The sequence below is a fragment of the Camarhynchus parvulus genome, chromosome 4 (genome assembly GCF_901933205.1).
Source record: "Camarhynchus parvulus chromosome 4, STF_HiC, whole genome shotgun sequence".
Taxonomy (NCBI): domain Eukaryota; kingdom Metazoa; phylum Chordata; class Aves; order Passeriformes; family Thraupidae; genus Camarhynchus; species Camarhynchus parvulus.
In genome coordinates this window covers 28238207-28257255 of record NC_044574.1, presented here as the reverse complement: position 1 = coordinate 28257255, position 19049 = coordinate 28238207, and the positions used below count along the sequence as shown (strand labels likewise).

Below are 19049 nucleotides of genomic sequence, written 5' to 3'. Positions count from 1 at the left end.
ATGGACACTTTTCCCATGCTCAATTCCTCTTCTCTTGTACTTATGCCCCTGCTAAAGGGCTTATGCAGAGGCTTGGAGCAGAGATGGGAGTGTGCAGTAAATTGGCACTGAGCTGTTCAGTCGCTCTGAGCTCTTCAGTCACTCTGCAGCAAGTCCTGCCAAGTCCCCAAGATGTGAATGCAGCTCAACAAACACCCACCAACTGCAAACAAGCAGCTTGGATAAAAACTGAAGAACAGGATTCTCTTCCCCTTCAGTGCTTGCTGGGCATCCTCCTGGTGGTTCATTCATGAGACTACAACAGGCCCTTGTTGCAGCTGGTCTATTAAATGAGGAAACTGGATGAAAACTGTATTTTCAATTCTGCTGAATTTGCAGGGAAATGGAACACCAGTCCATCACATATAACTGTGGCACATTAACAAATTGTTTGGAAGTAAATAGATTGTAGTCCATTGAGTTTTTCCTACACTGCTGTTTTCCCTCTTTGTTAAAGAAAAACCCAAAACCAACCAACCAAAAAAAAACCCAAACCTAAAATATTACACCTTCAAAGAAGGTAAAAGGAATTGTACAAACACAATCTATATTTTCACAGCTATATATCTCACTAAGAGTGCTCTGGCTCTAAGGTAATCTAATTTCTTCCCATTCCATTAACATTCTGCAACCCTTTAGATAATTAATTTTTCAAGGATACTGCTTTAATAAAATTCATGTTGCTTGGATATTTTTTATTGCTGCTGAAGTAAGAAATATGTTTCAGCAAGTGACCTTGAAATGAAAACAACCAAAATTAATAACCTCCATTTCCAACACTTTTTTAAAATATTGTGTGGATTTTTTGTTTTTTTGGGGGGGATATGGCGAGTGTGTTTGAATTTTTGTTGTTGGTTTTGAAAGCATTTAATTTACAGTGTTGACTAAAGGTATTAAATACTTCATCCTCAATTGGACAAAATATTTGCTGGCTCCCAGATGCCCGGGTGTCCTGAAACTGAAGCACAGGAGATAGTGTTCAGTCCAAAACCACTGCCTCTACCACAGTCTACCAAAAGCTCTTCACAATTACTGGCAGTTCTGAATCACTTGCAGACCTCCTCACCTACCTAAAGTTATCTCCTTCCAGTCACCTACAATTTTCATCTTCCACGTTCTTTTCATTTATTACAGCTTCCCCATCTCCTTTAGCATGTGCTATGCCAGCATGACACAACACTGTATAATGCTGTGAAGCCTTGACCTGGCTCTTGTACAGCTCCTCCTTGCCTTTCTATCCAGGCCAAGGACAGTACCCAGAATACATCACAAAGCTTTTGTCAATGGCCTCTTGGAACCACGCTGTCATTTTCCTGCATTGCTCCGGTTTGTCTTGAAATCAATTGCTCTTGATTAATTTGCACCACAGGCCTCCCTCATCTTCTCTCTTGCAACTGCCTATTTTCTCTAACCCTTTGATGAGCAGCATTGATTCACTCCATCCAGGGCAAGATTTCAGCCTGCAATGAGGGCCCCTCTTAGATACACTTGTTTTCCCATGCTGATGGGAATTCTCAATATCATTTTGGGTAAGAAGAACTGCTTCAAAGATCTAGGAAATTCAGTACAGTTGTGTCTCTCTTTGTTGCCACAGCAACATAAATCTTGATTACACATGCAATAACCTAATTAATCGCTTAAATGGAACAGGATAAACCACAAGGACTAGATCTACATCCTCAGTACCCTGCTCTCCAGCAATAACACAAGCTTTTAATAACACAAGTAAAAGGTGGGGCAGTCCAATTTGTATTTCTTCCTTCATCTCTAGAATAGGCAGAATCACCTATTCAGTGAGAAATGTTTCCAGTTTACTTCCAAGACTCATCAGTCTTTTCATTCAAATACAGGTAGCCATGGAAAGTGAAGTGTACAGCCCTAGTGGACTATAAACCACAGTATTTTTCCAATGCAAAGACAAAAATCCAAGTAATCTCCAACAGCAAAACATCATTGCAGCCCTTCTGAAAAACAAACCTAAGATTTATTTATGAGAACTTTTCTCACCCTTGGATTGAATTTATAAACTCAATAGCAGCAGCATCTGATTGATGGTGATTTCTCGTTTCAATAATGCAGACAACCAACTGGTCTGTGCTGACATACCAAGAGGCTTCCAGATACCAATCATTAAGCAAAGCAGCTATATTAGTAAACAAATGGTAATGAAACAAAATAATAGGAATGCTGTCATGAACAGTTCAACTAGCTGCAATGAAAGTTTAGCAAGAGGATACAATAGAGGATGATTTGCTTACATAAGGCTAACAGCTCCAGTAATTAATTTCAACCACGCATGAACCATTATAATCCCATGAAAATGCACAGCCTGAAATCAGAGCAAGGAGAGCTCCATGCAGCATTACTAAAACCTTTTTGAGCCGAAATCCTGATCCAAAACCCTTCCTCCAGTAAAGTTTGGGAAATTCTGAAACAAAAAATAAAGAGGTGGGACACATTTAACAAGAACCACTGTTAGCTGAAACACTAACTGTGAAATGAGCATTTAAAAGTAATTTTGTTGATTGAAATGAAGTCACTATCACTGTATTTTTTCTTACTAAAATACATAGAACTTTGTCCCAGCAAAACATTAAAAGGACTGAGACTGCTCTTACAAGACCTTGGACAAAATAAGCTTATAGTTCAAGCTCTAGTAACTCAAAATGACAGCCATTCACTGTCACATTCATTTTGTTAGCTTTGTTTTCCAGTTCAGACAAAACCTAGTACTATGCACTGCACATTCTTGGATCAGTTAATCATTTAATATTCCCCTTGCTGTTTCACATTTAGGGTCATAGTCTATGTACATGAAACGTTGCACTGTAAACAGATTTATTTTCCCTAAGTACATAAACTGCATTCTGTAGATAGGTAGCATTCTGCTAAATGAAAATGCTAAATGAAATGGACCCTTGGCCATTAAAAAACCCTGAGAGGAGGAGCATACTCAGGCAGAAGCGTCACAATCCCTTTACGTGTCTGTTCATCTTTACTATCACATCAAAACTCACAAATCACCTCCCAGCACTGAGTCCCTTCTTACTGAAGTCCCACACAGTCAAAAACCCATGATGCTGGATGTGCACTGATGTGGGTCTTCAGATCCTGCTCAGAAACACTCTGCACAGGCATCAGAGAAGTGGGGACTAGGAAAAATTTGGCCTACTAAGCAGGAAGGATATCTAATAATAAGTATATTATTAGAATAAGCGCTGAGAAGAGCAAAGTGTTCAGGTTTTTCTTCTTCACTATTCATATTAATTGCCACCAGGTGTCAATGCATCTGTGACAAAGGGATAAGAACTTAGGGAGAGAATAGATTGGGGCTTTTAATTTCAGGGTTTTCTAAACAAGTCTAATAAACAGTACGTAGGGAACTGATTGCACTGGTCTCAGGTTAGACAGTCTCAGAGCCACAAGAAATTAGATCTGAGAAACTGAGGGCAACATGTACAATCCCTGGTCTCATCATATTCTAGTAAAAAAAATTAGGGACAGTTGTTTAAGATTTTAGAAATTACAAAATGGTACAGCTGATACCATTTTGAAGAGGATATTTAGAGCGTAGTTATCAAAATTCACTATCATGCTGGAAGGATGGCCTGAGCAAACCTGTCCAGAAATATGCTTTGGGCACTCGTCAATAACTTCTTTGTATGATAATTGCAGACAAACAAAATCATCAGGGTCCAAATGAACTGGATAATGGTATGAGAATTCAAATGTTTAAACAGTTCAAAACAGACAAAAGCAAAGCATTTTTGATAAGAATAACCAACTGCACAAAGACTGAAGGAGGCAGGATGGGATGACTGGCAGCAGCTCTGCAGAAGTGGATCTGGGCCATGTAACATTTCACAGATTTAACACCATACATGCTATGTTGTTATGGTGGTTTTAGCAATATACTGTGGCCAAAAAATAAGAAAAGAAAAAAAACAGGATGGGCGCACAGAAATAGGGCAAGTTACATAAAATTTTCCTTCTCCTACATTCAGCACTCCTGGCATATCAGGTTAAACATTACATTCAACTTCAAGCAAGAATAAAATAGGAGAGAACAATTATGAGATACAGTATATATCTAGGAGATCAGAAATCACATAAATCCTGGGGAAAGAAATTTGTTTTCAAGTGCTGGCCCAGAATGAGAGAGGACCATCTCATAACAAGAATGGCTGTTGCAAAGTGGAGGGAACTACCTGTCTGCCAAAACTGAAAGGTAGAAAAAAGACAGTAGCTTAAGCTACAACAAGGAAGATGTGGATAGGGCACCTAAAACAAAAGAAGATGAACACAAAAACATTGGAAATGACTGTGGATTGGGTAGGACACGGAGCCTTCATCAATGGGGTTTCAAAAACCTAAGTCAGTTAAGCACCTGTCAGGAAATACTCTGTACCCTGCATCACTATCTCAAAGCCCCTGACCATGGCAATCTACCCATAAGCTTTAAATGCAGCTATTTTTTCTCCTTGGTCACTCACTGTATGTCTCAAACATTTGTATACAATTATCATGTCTCCTCACTTTCCAGCAGCTAAGTAAGCATTAATTATTTAGCACTTTCCATCTACCCTGATGAATCAGTCAAGGTGGTCTTTTACAAGCACTGTTGTCATTTTAAGTATCCTCTCCATATGTCTTGATTCTTTAGACCAAGGGAAAGTCACAGGAATATTTTATTCCTGAATGTCATTCTACAGTTCTTGAATGACAGTTTTTAAAATTTCTTGTTTCCTCACACTCTGGGTTTGTATTTAGAGTACTGTTTTCGGTTGGATTAGCTTTAATTTATGTAGTATAATTCTCCTTTTTTTTTCAGTCATAGAGCTCATCACTGTTGGTGCTTACATGGTATTTGCTGTAATACACAAAATCTTCCCATTTAAAATTATTTACAAACTGACTTAAGACATTAAATTACTTGAAAACATATCTTCTGCTGAAATCTCAGAGACAGAAAGATAAGTAGCACATTATCAAGTAGGATCTAAAATAGAGGCAGGCAATGGCCACCTTTGATCTCGAGATATAAAATGTTGTAGAATCAATTACAGTAATTACAGAACTACTAAGTGGTTTCTCCTGATACATTTTATAAACTACTCTTGATTATCATGTTTATTACAACTGAACATATAATTTCCTATCTTAAAATATTCACATAGAAATGTATTCCGTATTCAGTGTATTTGCCAAATACAGTTTTAAAAGAACAGAGCTTGTGGTAGACAGTATTAAGTACTAAGTTATCTCAGTAGATGACCACTTGAATTAAATCAAAGCCAGCATGACATTTTTTTTATCCTACAAAACTAAAAAGTCTGACTGATATACTTATTTTTTTGTAAGTTTTAGCTTTAGGAAGCATGTATTTATATTTATTTCTCAAAAAAGAAAAGGTGTCTCATATGTCTTTGAGGCTAGTGCTCTGAAGTGTCTTAAGCGCTCTCTAATAGTAACTGGGTATTTATGCAGCTGACAAAGGCTCCTGAAGATACACCAGTAATCCTATCAGGGTTCAGCTTTAGACCCAGACACAGAAGAACTGCATTAGGTTGTTACTGAAAGGTTGAGGTGTAACCCTCTGTGAAGTGTCTATCACTGACAGCTTCTTCCCGTGGTAACTGGAGTAGACTGAGCAGGGTGAAGGCCTAGTGGTGCTATAGTCAACATCCCTAGGAAAGATCCCTTGTTTTCATAAATCACAAGACCATCACTCGAAGATTATTTCATTTTAAATGCATTAGCGTATGAGTGATACCTTTTTACATAACTTTTTATTTCTGAGTGATACCTTTCTACATAACTTTTTATTTCTAAGCCCTCTGTTTTAAAGACGAGAAAGGCTTTGAAAAGCATAATTTTTCCTCATCCACATGGAAAGGAAAGGCTCCCTGGGGGAGCTGAAATTTCACATAAACCCTACAGAAGTTCTCTACTCGGAAAATATTTTAATCTTGTGGCCTTTTTAGGTGGAACGTATTCTTTTCTTACAATCAGGAAATTATTGTATGATATGGGAAAAAAGTTGATACTACAAACATCAGTATTTGGAGCATCAAAAGAAACATTAGCTTAGAAGAAATTTGGGCTGTAAGTAATTAACTTCTCTAAAATTATTGCATGTTGATATGAATGTAAAGCTTTCTTCAAAATGCAATACTTTTCAACAGCAAAACACAAACCAAGTTATACAGTGCCTTTTGTCCGACTGTGTTCCACTTAAACTTTTCTGACGAAAAAGAAATCAGCTGTGTCACATGAGTTTAAGTCAGTTACATAAAGCCTGGCTATGACACAAGTATTCATCTTATTTTTCAACAGACTCTTTTTCTCATTCAGTTGATACTCCAATGTCCATTTATGAAGGTAAATACAAATTTTTTTAAGTACCAGTGTTTTTACTCTTCATTTTTATTTAAAAATTATTTCATAAGTATATAGAGGTCTGGAATAGTTTTCCAATCTCTTTAATCTTCATAAATTTAAGAGACATGTGGTCCTCAAGCCATGGTTTTCTGTCACACAGGAGTATTCTGCTGCTATTACAACCTGTGAACTGGCCCATGTAGATCCTGGTACTGCAAACATGTGGACATCTGCTTAACTTTATGCTTATAAATCACCTTACTGACCTCAGGTAGCCTACTGATAATAACTAATAAGCAGGAATTTGCAAATTATATTTTTGAAGACCAAGCCTTGCACTGTTTCTACCATACCACAATCCGATTCATCCATCCAGAATGGACAGCAGAATACCTGCAAATCTGAGTTTGCATGGGAAATGTTTATCCCTTAATGTAGGGCTGATTTCAAACTCTGTTCAAAGATATGGTCTATAAATTGCAAATATTACTGAAATAAAAGTATTTATGTACTAGACTGAAAACAAATAACTAAAACAAAGCCAGCCCTCCGGGGTCCATCAAGAGGCAGGAAAAAATCCTGAAAGGACCAGTTCTGTTGCTCGTGGAGAATGATTTTCTTATCTCTTTCTCAAGTTTCATGCACAGAATCATAAACTCCAGCAGCATGCTTCACCTGAGCAACTATATCAGCAAGGAATGTTATCCTGTGCACTAAGTCAACACAGCAGGGCTGCTGAATTCTGCCAGAAATTCTTTGCAAAGGAAAAGTCACGAGTGCGCTGACTCCCTGAGCTCTGGCTGCTCCCACTGATGCTCAGCGGGAATGAAAATCCCTTTACAAACATTCATTAAGCAGCGAACACTCTGCAATGCTGAGAGCTCTATGTGGAGGCAGTATCTCAGTATTTAGAATCCTCTAGGAAAAGAAGAAAATAATCATGAACTGTTACGGCTTAGGATTGCTCCCGGTCATTGCTTAGGACCGTCTGCCAACACACAGCGCGTACTTAATTTTTAACTAAGCAGGCGACCACGGAGAAACTTACTATTGCCGTGGTAAATTGCCCCCCACGTTTCGTAAAAACTCCCCTCCCCAAGTCCTACACCAAATTCAGCTCCAGCATCCACACTAGCTCCCAGCTCGGCAACCCGCGGCTCCGTTCAACCAAAATGTGACACGGGGGGAGCCGGGCACCGCACGTGTGTGCAAAAAATTACTTAAATCTCCAAATCCTTCCCTCTCGGACTGGCTCAGCGCCAGAGAGGCGACTCCCGGCTCTGCGGGCAGCGTTTTTAAGACGATCATCTCAATCTGCACAAATGTACCGCGACGCTATTTTTTTTCCCCCTCTTTGGCTGCTGTGAGGTTGGGGTGGGGTTTTTGCGCCTTGCCCACCGCTGGGTTTTTCCGTGCCCCCGAGGGCGGAGCGGGCTGCCCTCCGCATCCCCCGTTCCGCGCTGCCCGCCGTGCTCACCTGCTCCCGCGGCGCCGCTCCGGCGGCGGCTCCGGCTCCATCCCCGGCGGCGGCGGCGGCGCTCGGCCGTGCGGGCCGGGCCGGGCCGAGCCGCGGGGCCCCCGGCGGAGCGGCGCGGAGGGGAGCCCTCCCCGCACCTCTCCGCCGGGGCCACCCCCGCCCGGCGCCTCCTGATCCCTCACTTCCCCGCAAACGGGAGGAGGCGGGGTAAGACAAAAAAGGGGCCGGGTTATCAATTCCCTGTTAACTCTTTCTCCTTGCGGTCTCGTCTCGTCCCTTGGGCGGCTTGTGCCAGGAGGGTGGTGCTGATAGAGATGATGGTGGCAGGGGGATACTCCGTCAAGGCAGTGGGGGATTGCTGGGGGGGAGCAGCAGAGTCCCCGAGCTCCTCTAAACCGACGTTGATGGGAGCCGTGCTGGCTGCTGATGGCAAAGCGGCCAAGGAAGATTAGCCCTTGCTCATTTAAAGGTTAAGCACAAAGCTAACCTTTGTGACTAGGTCCTGTCTGCAAGTCTTCCCATCCCGTGGCTCTTGAGAGTGAATAATTTTTTCCCCTACTCCCGCACTCATTCCTGTTAAAGCAGTGTAAAAATGGCAGATTGTTTCTGTACTTCGTATACTTACAGGTGTTTATTGCACAAGTATGAAAAAACCCAGCCATGCACCAGGACCCCACTACAATTAGCACTATAAACATGACCTGAAGAGATACTCACATCCCAAGAACTTATAAATTATGTATAAGAGATTACAGATAAAGAAGAATGCAATGAAACAATACCAGCCAGAATGACAGGCGGGGAACTCAGCACAACATTGCACAAAGTACTGAATGTATTGAACCATTTCCCATTACAGGTAGTCTTTTGCTCAAATCAGTTTTAATGTACCTGAAGACAGGATTATGAGGAACATGAGTGTATTGTTGGGATTTTCAGGATTGACAAAATTACTCAAGAACATGCAATCCCTTTACTTTGACAATCCTACCTGGACAAAAAGATTCAGGGGCAGATTATAAGGACAAGATGAGAATGAGCATACTGGAAACACATAAACCTAATGTTCTCTAAAATGTACCAAAGTCACGGAGTAATGATGAAACTCTTGGTCTCCATTATGAAGGAATTCAACAGCTAGATAACAACTAACCTTCTTAACACCTTCAAAGAGCTTTGACTAATTTGTAAGACATGAATGTCCTTTGCAAACATTGTGTTGACTTGTCCCCGTTATGACATACTTCATGTACGTTCTGCTAATTTAATTCTGTAATGTAGAGTCAGCTACACTGGTGCAGACAAATCAGGGTGTGCCATTCCCAGACTCTTGCAGACACTTTTTTTGGAAGATGACGCCATATATGCCTCATTCTTCCTTCAGGTAAAATTACTCATGTGAATACCACCTTATGTGATTTGTTGACATAAATATTTACTTATTTTAAAAGCTCTTCCATTTGAAAGAACTGTCTCAAATTCAACCTTCTAAGAAAAAGACGTAGACTCATAACACTCTACTGTGGGGAATTCACAAAGCCTTTTCCCTTACCACCTAATCTTTACTGGATGTTCCTAAAACTACAATTATGTATCAGTCATATAGAGTCTCTCCAGACTTCCTGCTTCTGATGCATTTAAAATAGATGTTAGTCATGTAGCTTAATACACTTTAGGGAAAAAAAAACCAAATCCTTATTTTTATTAAGGTTTTATTAAGGTCAACCCAATCCCCACATTTATTATGGTCTCATCATGGTCTCATCATACAAATTTAGGAAGAATGAAAATAGAATACCTTTCCCTTTGGAGTACTATGCATCTACAATTACATAATAAACTGCAGTCTGTAGCAACCCCTCCTCCCTAAACAATTAAAATACCTCATTAAAATAATTTTTTTCTATATTAAAAAGGATTTAGGTCATTAAATTAAGTGACCAAACATTGGGAAAGCCAGAAGGCTGCCCATGAAACCTTAATTCAGACCTCTTGTGCCTGTGCATTGCAACCCTGTACTTAATTATGAGTTTGTCTGCAGAATACCAGGCTCCATTTGGAACATCTGAAATTATGTAGTGGCAAGCATGTAAGACTGGCTAATTATGTTGCCTCTTGCATTCCCATTCATTTATTCCTTTACTTTCTAGCATCTCTTTTGTGCTCATTCCTATCATCCTCATCTGAAGATTGTTCTCTCCCTGGTCTGCCTGAAACCTTTACCCTTAGATAACCTTTTGCAGTAAATCAGGTAAAGGTTTTGACTACAGAGTTACAGCAAATGCTAATTATTCCTTCAAAGGTTATTTGTGATTTTCTCCAAAGGTTAGGGGGAAAAAAAAAGGAATAAAAGTAAAGAAGCAAAGCAAGGGGAAAAAGAGAAGGAAACCCAAGGAAATAAAAGTTTCCAGGTTGAACCAGTAGGAAAATAAGGAATCAAGGTCAGTCTTTATGATATCATAGAGCTTCCTTATTACAAAGGATCAGCTCTCAAATTACAAGCTTTACAAAGAGACAGTTGTACTTGAAAGCAAAAGGAGGCATTAAGTTGCCTGGTGCCTTGGAGGGGAAGGATCATGCTGTATTTATAAATGAGGCTGCAGTGTCTCAGTAGACATTCTGGAAAACTGATGGGTTTTTTTTAAACTTGTGACAAAAACTCTACTTTTATGTCTGCTTCCACTGGAAGAAGTCCTCGTCAGTCAAAGACTTTGTTTCCTCTCTACAATAAGTAGCACAAAAAATAAACCTTTGAGAGGCTTATTCTCTATGCAGATGCTTGAGAGGTAGCCATGACCCAATGACTTACACTTTTGGTTGGTGAATTTGGTCTTCACGTGGAATTATAATGTTACTGTCAAACTCTAATTTTGTTTTAAAAAGTTTTCCACCAGAACTAACAACAGATGGAAGCAGTGGTGTTTGTGATGGTACTACAGTGAACTAAAAGCAGTAGCTCCACTTCGTGGGAGTTTTTACACCTGAAAAGGCCAAAGAAATAATATTCTTTAGCAGCAACTATTTGATTTTTTTTTCTGGAACATGAAAATCCAAAGAAAATTCAAGCTAGAAAAACCAAGCTATTTCTCAAATGAAATAGGGTCTCTAAAGGCGTAAGTTTCCCAATGAAATTGAGTATAAGCATATTTTGTTTGCCTGGCAATCTCAATATCACAAAAGTCAAATTTTCAAAAGAAGTTGCTAAAAATGGTAGTTACTGTCCTGAGTGCTTCAGTCTTTAGGGACTTTCTGACCCTTTCCCATACATGGTCTTTTCAATCACTGGAAATAGAAACTTGATTTCTTAAATAAAATTCATATCCTCTGCTTCTCATTTGCTTCCAGGAGTTTTAAAAATAAAAAATATCCTCAAAATTTTGATAGTATTGTGTGCTGAGACATGCTGCAGGGTATAATGGATTTGAGTGGGATAAGAAAGACAAACAAATTTACTGAAAGTAAGCCAGTACTTACATACTGGAAGTAAGCCATTACAGTCCAGTAAAATTAAACACGCATGACTTCAGGAACATAAGTGTGCAGATATTTTTTCCCATAGGCTTACTATGCAGTCAGGCTTGTATCATGGGAGATTTTTAATGTGTGACCTTCACAGCCTACCATGCAGAGCTGCTGTGAGGATTAACTAGTTAAGATTTGTAAAGTGCTTTGAAGATTATAAGGCATTAAGTTGCACAAGTGCTAAGCACTATTATTTAATACTTAAGTACAACCAAGCTTTGCAGGACAACTCATGTTCACCTCACTAGAAAGAGCCTTTGTTATTTCTTTGTGATTTCAGTACAGTTGTTGCAAGAGGTAAAGCAAGCAGAACTGACCCCGAAAGAGGGAAATTCCTTTCTTGTTTCACTTTCAGAGACTAAAGTGAGATACAGTTGTAGTGGTATTGCAGAAAAATTAGCTGAAAAATAATTATTATGAAAAGCAATGATAGAAATGCACATAAAATTGCAGGGTCCCTTAATGTGCCAGTACTGTCCTTTTTACTACATCCTATCTTGCCCAATAGATCCACAGACCATTCTCCAGCCAGCAGAACTCCAAATCCCAGACCTATAGATGGACCAAATGTATCAGCTTAAAAAGCTGCAAAGAGACAGTAGGGATTGGTAAAATCTGTACCTTGGTAAGTCATACTTCATAAATATTTTAGCTTACTTAAGCCAAAATTTTGGAAGAAATATGAACACAGACTGCTATCTTTATAAATCAGACTGGGAACATCTTGTTCTGATACAATTAATTTGTTGGGTTACATTTTGATATAAACCTTCCACTTTCTTGTTTTGTGTCAGTTGTCTTGTCAGTTTTCAGCAGCAGGAAGCCACTGGGGTTTTTGTGGTAGCAAAGGGACAAAGTATTTGCTAATAAAATTACAATGCAAAACAGGACAATGTGACATAATTTTGCACATAAGCAAGTTGGAGATAGAGGAACACAGGTCTTTCAGGATTGCTGACAGGCACAAGCTATAGAGGTTAAGGTGGCATATTGTTGGACCCTGAGCTGCCTCCCAGCATCCTGAAGTCATGAGGACCTTATTTGGCATGCAGAGAAAGAGGGTTGGGTTTATTTACCTTACAAGGACTAATTATTATTCAATGGAAGTGTCTTTTCAGGACAAAGCACTTAGTACTTGCATTTCTTGCCTCTGCAAAAGTGCTACAGACATTTCACAAGGACAGACTTTTCAAGTATATGCATTTCCTCTCTGTGGCTAAAAATAAAGATACTTTTCTATAGTGTTTTGACATTTTGATCTCAATTGAAGCATATAATAAAAATTCAGTTCACTGATTGTCTCCAGTATGACCTGAAATTCAGCTTTAGAGATAAGTAAAGGTAAAAGAGGGAAAACAGAAAGTGAATAGTATACTTGCACAAAAGAGATTCTTGTCCATTCCTGGGTCAAGGAAGCTACAGGCTCCTAATGTTTCTACATCTCTTCAGAAATCATAGACTTTGCTTCCTCTATTAAGTTAATAAAATCATTGTGTCACAGAAGATCAAATTACTTGTCCAAAAACACAAATGAAGTCCATGAATAAAGCAGAGTTCACTTTAGCTTTCTAGACACTGACCCTGTCCCAGACTGCTTTAGTTATTCAATTTAGAAACAGCTTAAAACAGACTAGAACAGTGTGGTGCACATTGTTCAGAGAAAGGATTTGTGTGTGGTGCCAAATGTGACTCTGCACTCTGTTAACAGGGTCTTACCAGGCTTTTGACCAGCTGTCCCAGGAGATGTGGGAAACTGGAGGCAGTACTCTTCCTTCAGATTCAGCTCTTTAAGCTCAAAAATGTTCTTGCAGAGATTCAGGGCTTCTTTGTTCTCAACACATTTTAGAGCTTTCCCAAGCCTTTATCTGGGGCTCCACTCACCCCCACAGTTGCTCTCCCACCAGTGTCACAGCAAAAGTGAAAAAGGGAACTCAGCTGTAACATTGCTTTCCTTTGTCTTTTTGGGAACTTTTTTCTTTGATTTTCTTACTGCCTTGTCTTCTGTTTAAAGAATCTTAAATCATACAATGGCAGCTACTCATTATTCGTTTTACATTCATTGTGGGTTACTTATGGTGTTGCTCATACAAACAATAAACTACTTGACCTGCATTAATATTCTTAATGCTTACTTCAGCAGAAGTGAAATTGTGTTTCTGAAAGGGCAGACATTTACCAGGTGCATTACAAATCTAGTCAGAATTTGAAAAAAGTTTGTTCTTCTGATGCCTGATTTACTGAGCTTGAAAGATACAACTGCTATTAATTTCTCATACTGTGCAGATTGTCACACAGTTTGGAAATGGGTGAATGTGATTCAGTTCTCATATGATTTTGGTGTATTGAACAAGAAACACAAACACTGTAAAAACAGAAACATCAAAAAATGTTTTCAAATGTTGCTAAAGCCACTCTATTGTACCAGACAGAAAGAAATACAGTAAGTGAGCCTCCCATCAGTCCCTCCATGGAATGGGTCACACACCATTAAGAGGCAGCGCCACATAGGCAGTATTGAAGAATGGCATGTCCACAGTCTCCTCATAGTGACAGCAGACCAAGATCCATCACAGCAAGACCATGTGCATCTTTCTTATCTTTTCCTTTCTTCAGCTGGAAGACGAGCTTAGAATAGGACTTTTATTATTCTTTTGCTGAACGAGGTACCTGAGCTGCTGGGAATATGTCAGCTCTCTGGCACCCTAAGCTCCAAGCAGAAATTGTTTTTCTGGGGGCTGTAGTCCTCTGACTTTTCTCCATAGTGCCTGAGGCTCCTTTTCTTCCCATGCAGACCCAATCCTATAACTCTCAGGACCAAACAGCCCAAAGTACTCATCTTGACCCAAAGCACAGAACTCTGGCTTCTTGTCCACCAGCCCATTTCATGGGGGGAAGAGGAGGTGGCAGGGAGATTAGGCTAACTCAATTCTTCTGATCACTAAGAAGCAAAAACCACATGCGATATGCTCCAGTAAGACCTTCTTGTCTAACCTGCATCAGAACTAGGAAAATTCTCTTTTGCTGCATATGTGTAACAGTGAGAATTTCTACCCTAAATAGAGAAAAATATTCTGTCTTGGCAAGAAAAGCTGTTAACATCAAAGACTCTGAATTTGAGTTCTCAGTGTTTCTAAACTTATTCCCATGGTATTCCTCTTGCATACTTAATCCAGTGAAATGCTGAAAATGTTTCTTCTATTCTTTTGTATTTAAAAATAGATTGATGGAAAGGAATTCTTTTGGAAGCACTTAGAGATGGCTCATAGATCTATTATATTCCAGGACCTTTGCCCATTTTTACACTAGAGTAACAAAGTGAAGTGTCTTATGCCTCATTGCAAACTGATTTTCTCTCCCTTCTCTTTTAGTTTAATTTAGTTTTATGGAAAGATATTTGGAAAAAAACCCAAAAACCATAAAATGAAGAGAACATTACTAAAAATAAATCCAAGCAAAGAACATGTGATGCAGAGTTGCAGAGTCCTCTCAGTCCAGAAGAACAGACTTACCAAAAAAAGTGCCTTTTTCTTAACCCTATAACAATTAGCTCAATAAGAAGTAGGAGCTTCTTAAGATCTGGGAAGAACTCCTATTATAGTTATGGGTGTCCACACAGGGGGATGGGATCTCTAGAGCAAATCTCTATCCATGTTTATCATAATCTCACCAAAAACTTCTACTTTAACCACTTCATTCCAGAATCTTTCTGCACCCTCCTATGAGCAAGAGGAAACTCACATTCAGAAATGCAAGTGGAAGTGGAAGTGGGAGCTGAAAAACACTGATGTGGCATTCTGGAGACCACACCTCAAAGATGTTTCTCAAAGGCCATCTCTAACTCTAAATCCCTGTGCTCCCTCCCCAGGCCACAGAATTGCAGATATGCAGCAACTGCAGGTTGTAAAAGCACCCCTAGGCTATGCTCTGGATAGGAATTAAGTAAATTATTAGGTCCTGAGAACCTTACTCTCTTTCCATATCTAAAACTTTTTAATAGCTTTCCTTTTCCTTCTCCAGAAAGGAGAAAAATCTTGAGGAAAATCGTGACAAGGCTGCTGAACTGCTGGTGCACTCCATTGCAGTTCCAGGCACAAAAGAACACTACCTCACCTGGAAATTTCTCATCCTTGTTCCAGGCATTAGCTCCCTCAGCTTCACTTCCCAAGAAGACCCATGCTGAGCAGGGTCTTCACTGCACTCACAGGGACACGAAGTATTGAGCTGCTATCCTGGTTCTTTATTATGGAACTATTTCCATTTTGAAGGGAGCTGCCTGTAATTTCCAGCTAGGTCTTTAACAGAGGCTTTTACTTAATTGTTGGCAAAGCTTTTTTTTCACTTTTTATAATAAACTGTCTTTCTGAATTTAATTTCTTATCTTGAAAATATACCTTCTTTAGTTCACTAAAGCTGTAGGTTCACTTTTCTTGTGCCTCTGAAGGATCCTAATACCAGTAAGAACACCCAAAACACACAACAGAATTTTAGCAGACTTTGAAATGGTTAGCCATTTTAGACTTACCCATAGAGCTTACTTTCCAAGAATATTCAGATTTCTCCTTTGGAAGCATACTGTTGTTGCCAGCAGGGAGAAATGAACATGTTCCTCTATTGATCTTACTTGGAGCATTTAGGCCTCAAGAGAACAACCAGTGGCAGGAAAAGCACCTGGCATAAGGAGTAAAAAGATGTGGTTGAAATGCAGTACTCCCAAAATCTTCAAATAGAAAAGCTGTGTAAAATGCTCTTGAGCACAAGTTGACTTTAGGTTGGCATCTCTGTATTTTGACAGGAATTGCAATGAAGACCTGAAGGGAAATGTTTGGTAAGGGCCAGGATGCTGAATGTTATTGCATTCAGAGGGACAGGGAGCAGTGAACTTCTTTACCTTCTCTGGATATGCTTACACAGCAAGCTGTTTGCCTTCTAGCAGTTTAGCCACTGCCAATCACACTTGTCACATAGCTGTGCACTAGTTCTGCATCCACAGTAAAGATTTTAGAGCTTGCTAACCACATATCTGCACTTAGACAACATATACAATTCCCACTAAATCAGACAAATGGATGCTGCTGAGCCATCTGTTTGAAAGTATGTTTAATTATATAACGTAAGTCACAAGTACTTCCTCACAGATGAAGGTATCTCAGCTTAGATGGCCATAGAGAGGGGACTGTGCGTCTGAAATATCCCCACAAGACCAAAAAATACTATGTAGGAACTGTACAAAACCTGTGCTTTTCTGCAGAAGTGTGGAAGCCTGGCAGGATTCCTTGGGTCATCACAAATGGCACTGAAATCTAGACTTAGACCACTGCACTGAACCTTACTGTCTTCATTTGAGTGAATGTGTAGATATTCCTTAAGTCAATATGAGACCTATTTAGACTGGAGTTCAGAAAGCAGATCAGATGGCAAAATATAGTATTTAAGTGTCTTAACTTTAAAAAAAAGTGTTCTTTTTGGTTGATTGATTCAGAGTAAGAATCACAAGACTACACTCTGTTCCCAAATTTGCACTTGCTACTAATATGAAGAGCACCTTGAGATTCTTGTGCTGCTTTGATAAATACTTACAATCAGACCAACTAGAAATGTGACTGGCTTTCCTTGGTACTATATAGACATGAACATAAAATATTTTTGGAAACATATAATTTGTTGGAGTTTAATACTATTTTGCAGCATTAGTTCTTGTCTTACTTGTATTACTCCACAGTTTGATTTATATTATATCTATTTGTAGATCATATTTTAATAATAGAAACAAACATTTATCAGAAATTCTCAGTGCTCTTCTCCAATAGACATGATATTTTCCCTAGTTTCTGTTTGGTATTGTTACAAATGAAATGTTTTTGCTTTGTGCATGTGTCTCACTTGTTCATTTAACTGTATTTTTCTGTTCTACACAGACTCTCAACCCATACTCATCATCTAAGCATCTGAATCATTCTTCAAGCATATGAGTAGTACAAGAGGTCCAGATCAGTCAGAAATCCCATGATTCTGCCATGTCTATTTAGCTCAGCTCTCACATTTCAACCTCTTATCTGAGCCTGGAGATCAGTTTAGTGAACACCTCAGCCCAAAAGGCCCACTACCCCAGGATGCAGGAGCTGAATTCTGCATTATGGCAGAAAGCTAGGTTGTGTCACACCTTTTAAACATATCCTCAAGACTCTGAAACCTTTCCATGAGTATTAATGACCTTATTCAGGAGTGTTGTGAGAAGGGTGATTGAGGAAGAGTTCATGCTCTGATGGAGGAAGATCATATAAACAAACCCTTTCAGAACTCATGCTGGTGTGCATTCAGGACATACAGCTGTTAAGATCAAAGGATCACTCAAGGTTGATGCAAACTTTACATTCTGTTCTGCACAGACCTTACTCAAAAAGGACTGGCTGGCTGGTCCCAGTTCAGGCAGCAGGTATTTCTGAAGTGACTGTACACAGGGAAAGGAAACATATTTCTGTGTTATACCTCAAGCCCCACAGGTTTATTGTTATTACTTTTACTATTGAGAATTTTCAGGGGTCTAAAGGAAAAAAATATGTATTTCAGAAATAGTTATCTGTTTGTCTACTCTGAGGAGGAGAGGTGGCAAGTTTTGAAAGACTTTGCCTCAATCAGAGAAAAACTGTTGGTCTGAAACACAAACCACTTGTTGGTCAGGAGCAGGCATGTTCTTCATGTAACCTTCTCCACTCTTAGTGACAATTATCATGATAGGAGATCCCTGGTCTCCAGAGAGCAGACTGTACATTCCCAGTCCAAGGTTGCCACTAGGACACAGAAAGACAAGGAGAGAAAGGGACAAGATTCTCACCAACAGTGAGGTCCTTCTAATCAACACTGTAGCCTATATGATGTCTTCATAAAGGAAGCTACATTGAACAGGCTGATTCTTGCTGCCAGAAAGGTTGGTCAGTGCATGTCAGTGTTCTGCTGCTTCACTGATTGCCCTTGTTTCCTCAAAGGAGATTATTTTCTTCTTTATTCAAATGTGATTTGAATAAAGAAGAAAATTAAGTGCAAGGTAACTGGTTTATATTTTTTCCTGCAAAGAAGTACTACATTTAGTAGTACTTTCAAGTTAAGTAAGTTATTACTGTCTACTAATCCAAATATGTCTAAAGAAATTTAGCAAAATCAGGCTAAGAGTAAATATAAATTATTGACATATTCTGCATTTGGATTACTAAAGGGACATATTAAGTTATTCAAGTACCAAATTTAGACTTCATCAATGAGAGTAAACTACATAATACATCTGATGATCTGGACACAAGTCCCAAGTCTCCCCTGCTGTGTATAATGCTATATATCTGCCCAATTACAGGGCTGAAGAAGTGCTTCAGCTAGTTCACATAATTAAATTTTAAATCTAATGTTCATATGAATTTTTAACATGCCATGAAAACCCAGGGTTCATAAATCATTTGCAGTAACACATGAAGGCATTCTTGGCCATCTCCAACCCATTTGTCCCTCAGATCAACAAAAATCCTTTCAGAGCTTTGATCAGCTAATATATGCTTTTTTAAAATATGCCTCTTTATAGATCCTGGAGAGCTGCCTCTGCTCTATAAGAAACATTTACATAGGCTTACTAGCAAAGGAAGGG

General features: G+C 39.2%; 1 protein-coding gene across 3 annotated transcripts in view; it reads right to left on the bottom strand.

Moving 5' to 3' along the window:
- Nucleotides 1–19049, bottom strand: part of TRMT9B (tRNA methyltransferase 9B (putative)) — a 107033-nt gene that overhangs the window by 11041 nt on the left and 76943 nt on the right. Inside the window, exon 3 of one of the 3 annotated variants that reach the window (XM_030947378.1) lies at nucleotides 15942–16087. Coding sequence is in view for 1 of the 3 variants with exons in the window: in XM_030947377.1 (XP_030803237.1) it covers nucleotides 7898–7938 (41 nt within the window). In the remaining 2 variants the exon portion in view is untranslated. Of the gene's footprint in view, nucleotides 1–7897; nucleotides 7944–15941; nucleotides 16213–19049 lie in introns of those variants that run through there. The other 2 variants (XM_030947379.1, XM_030947377.1) reach the window with 2 other exon arrangements.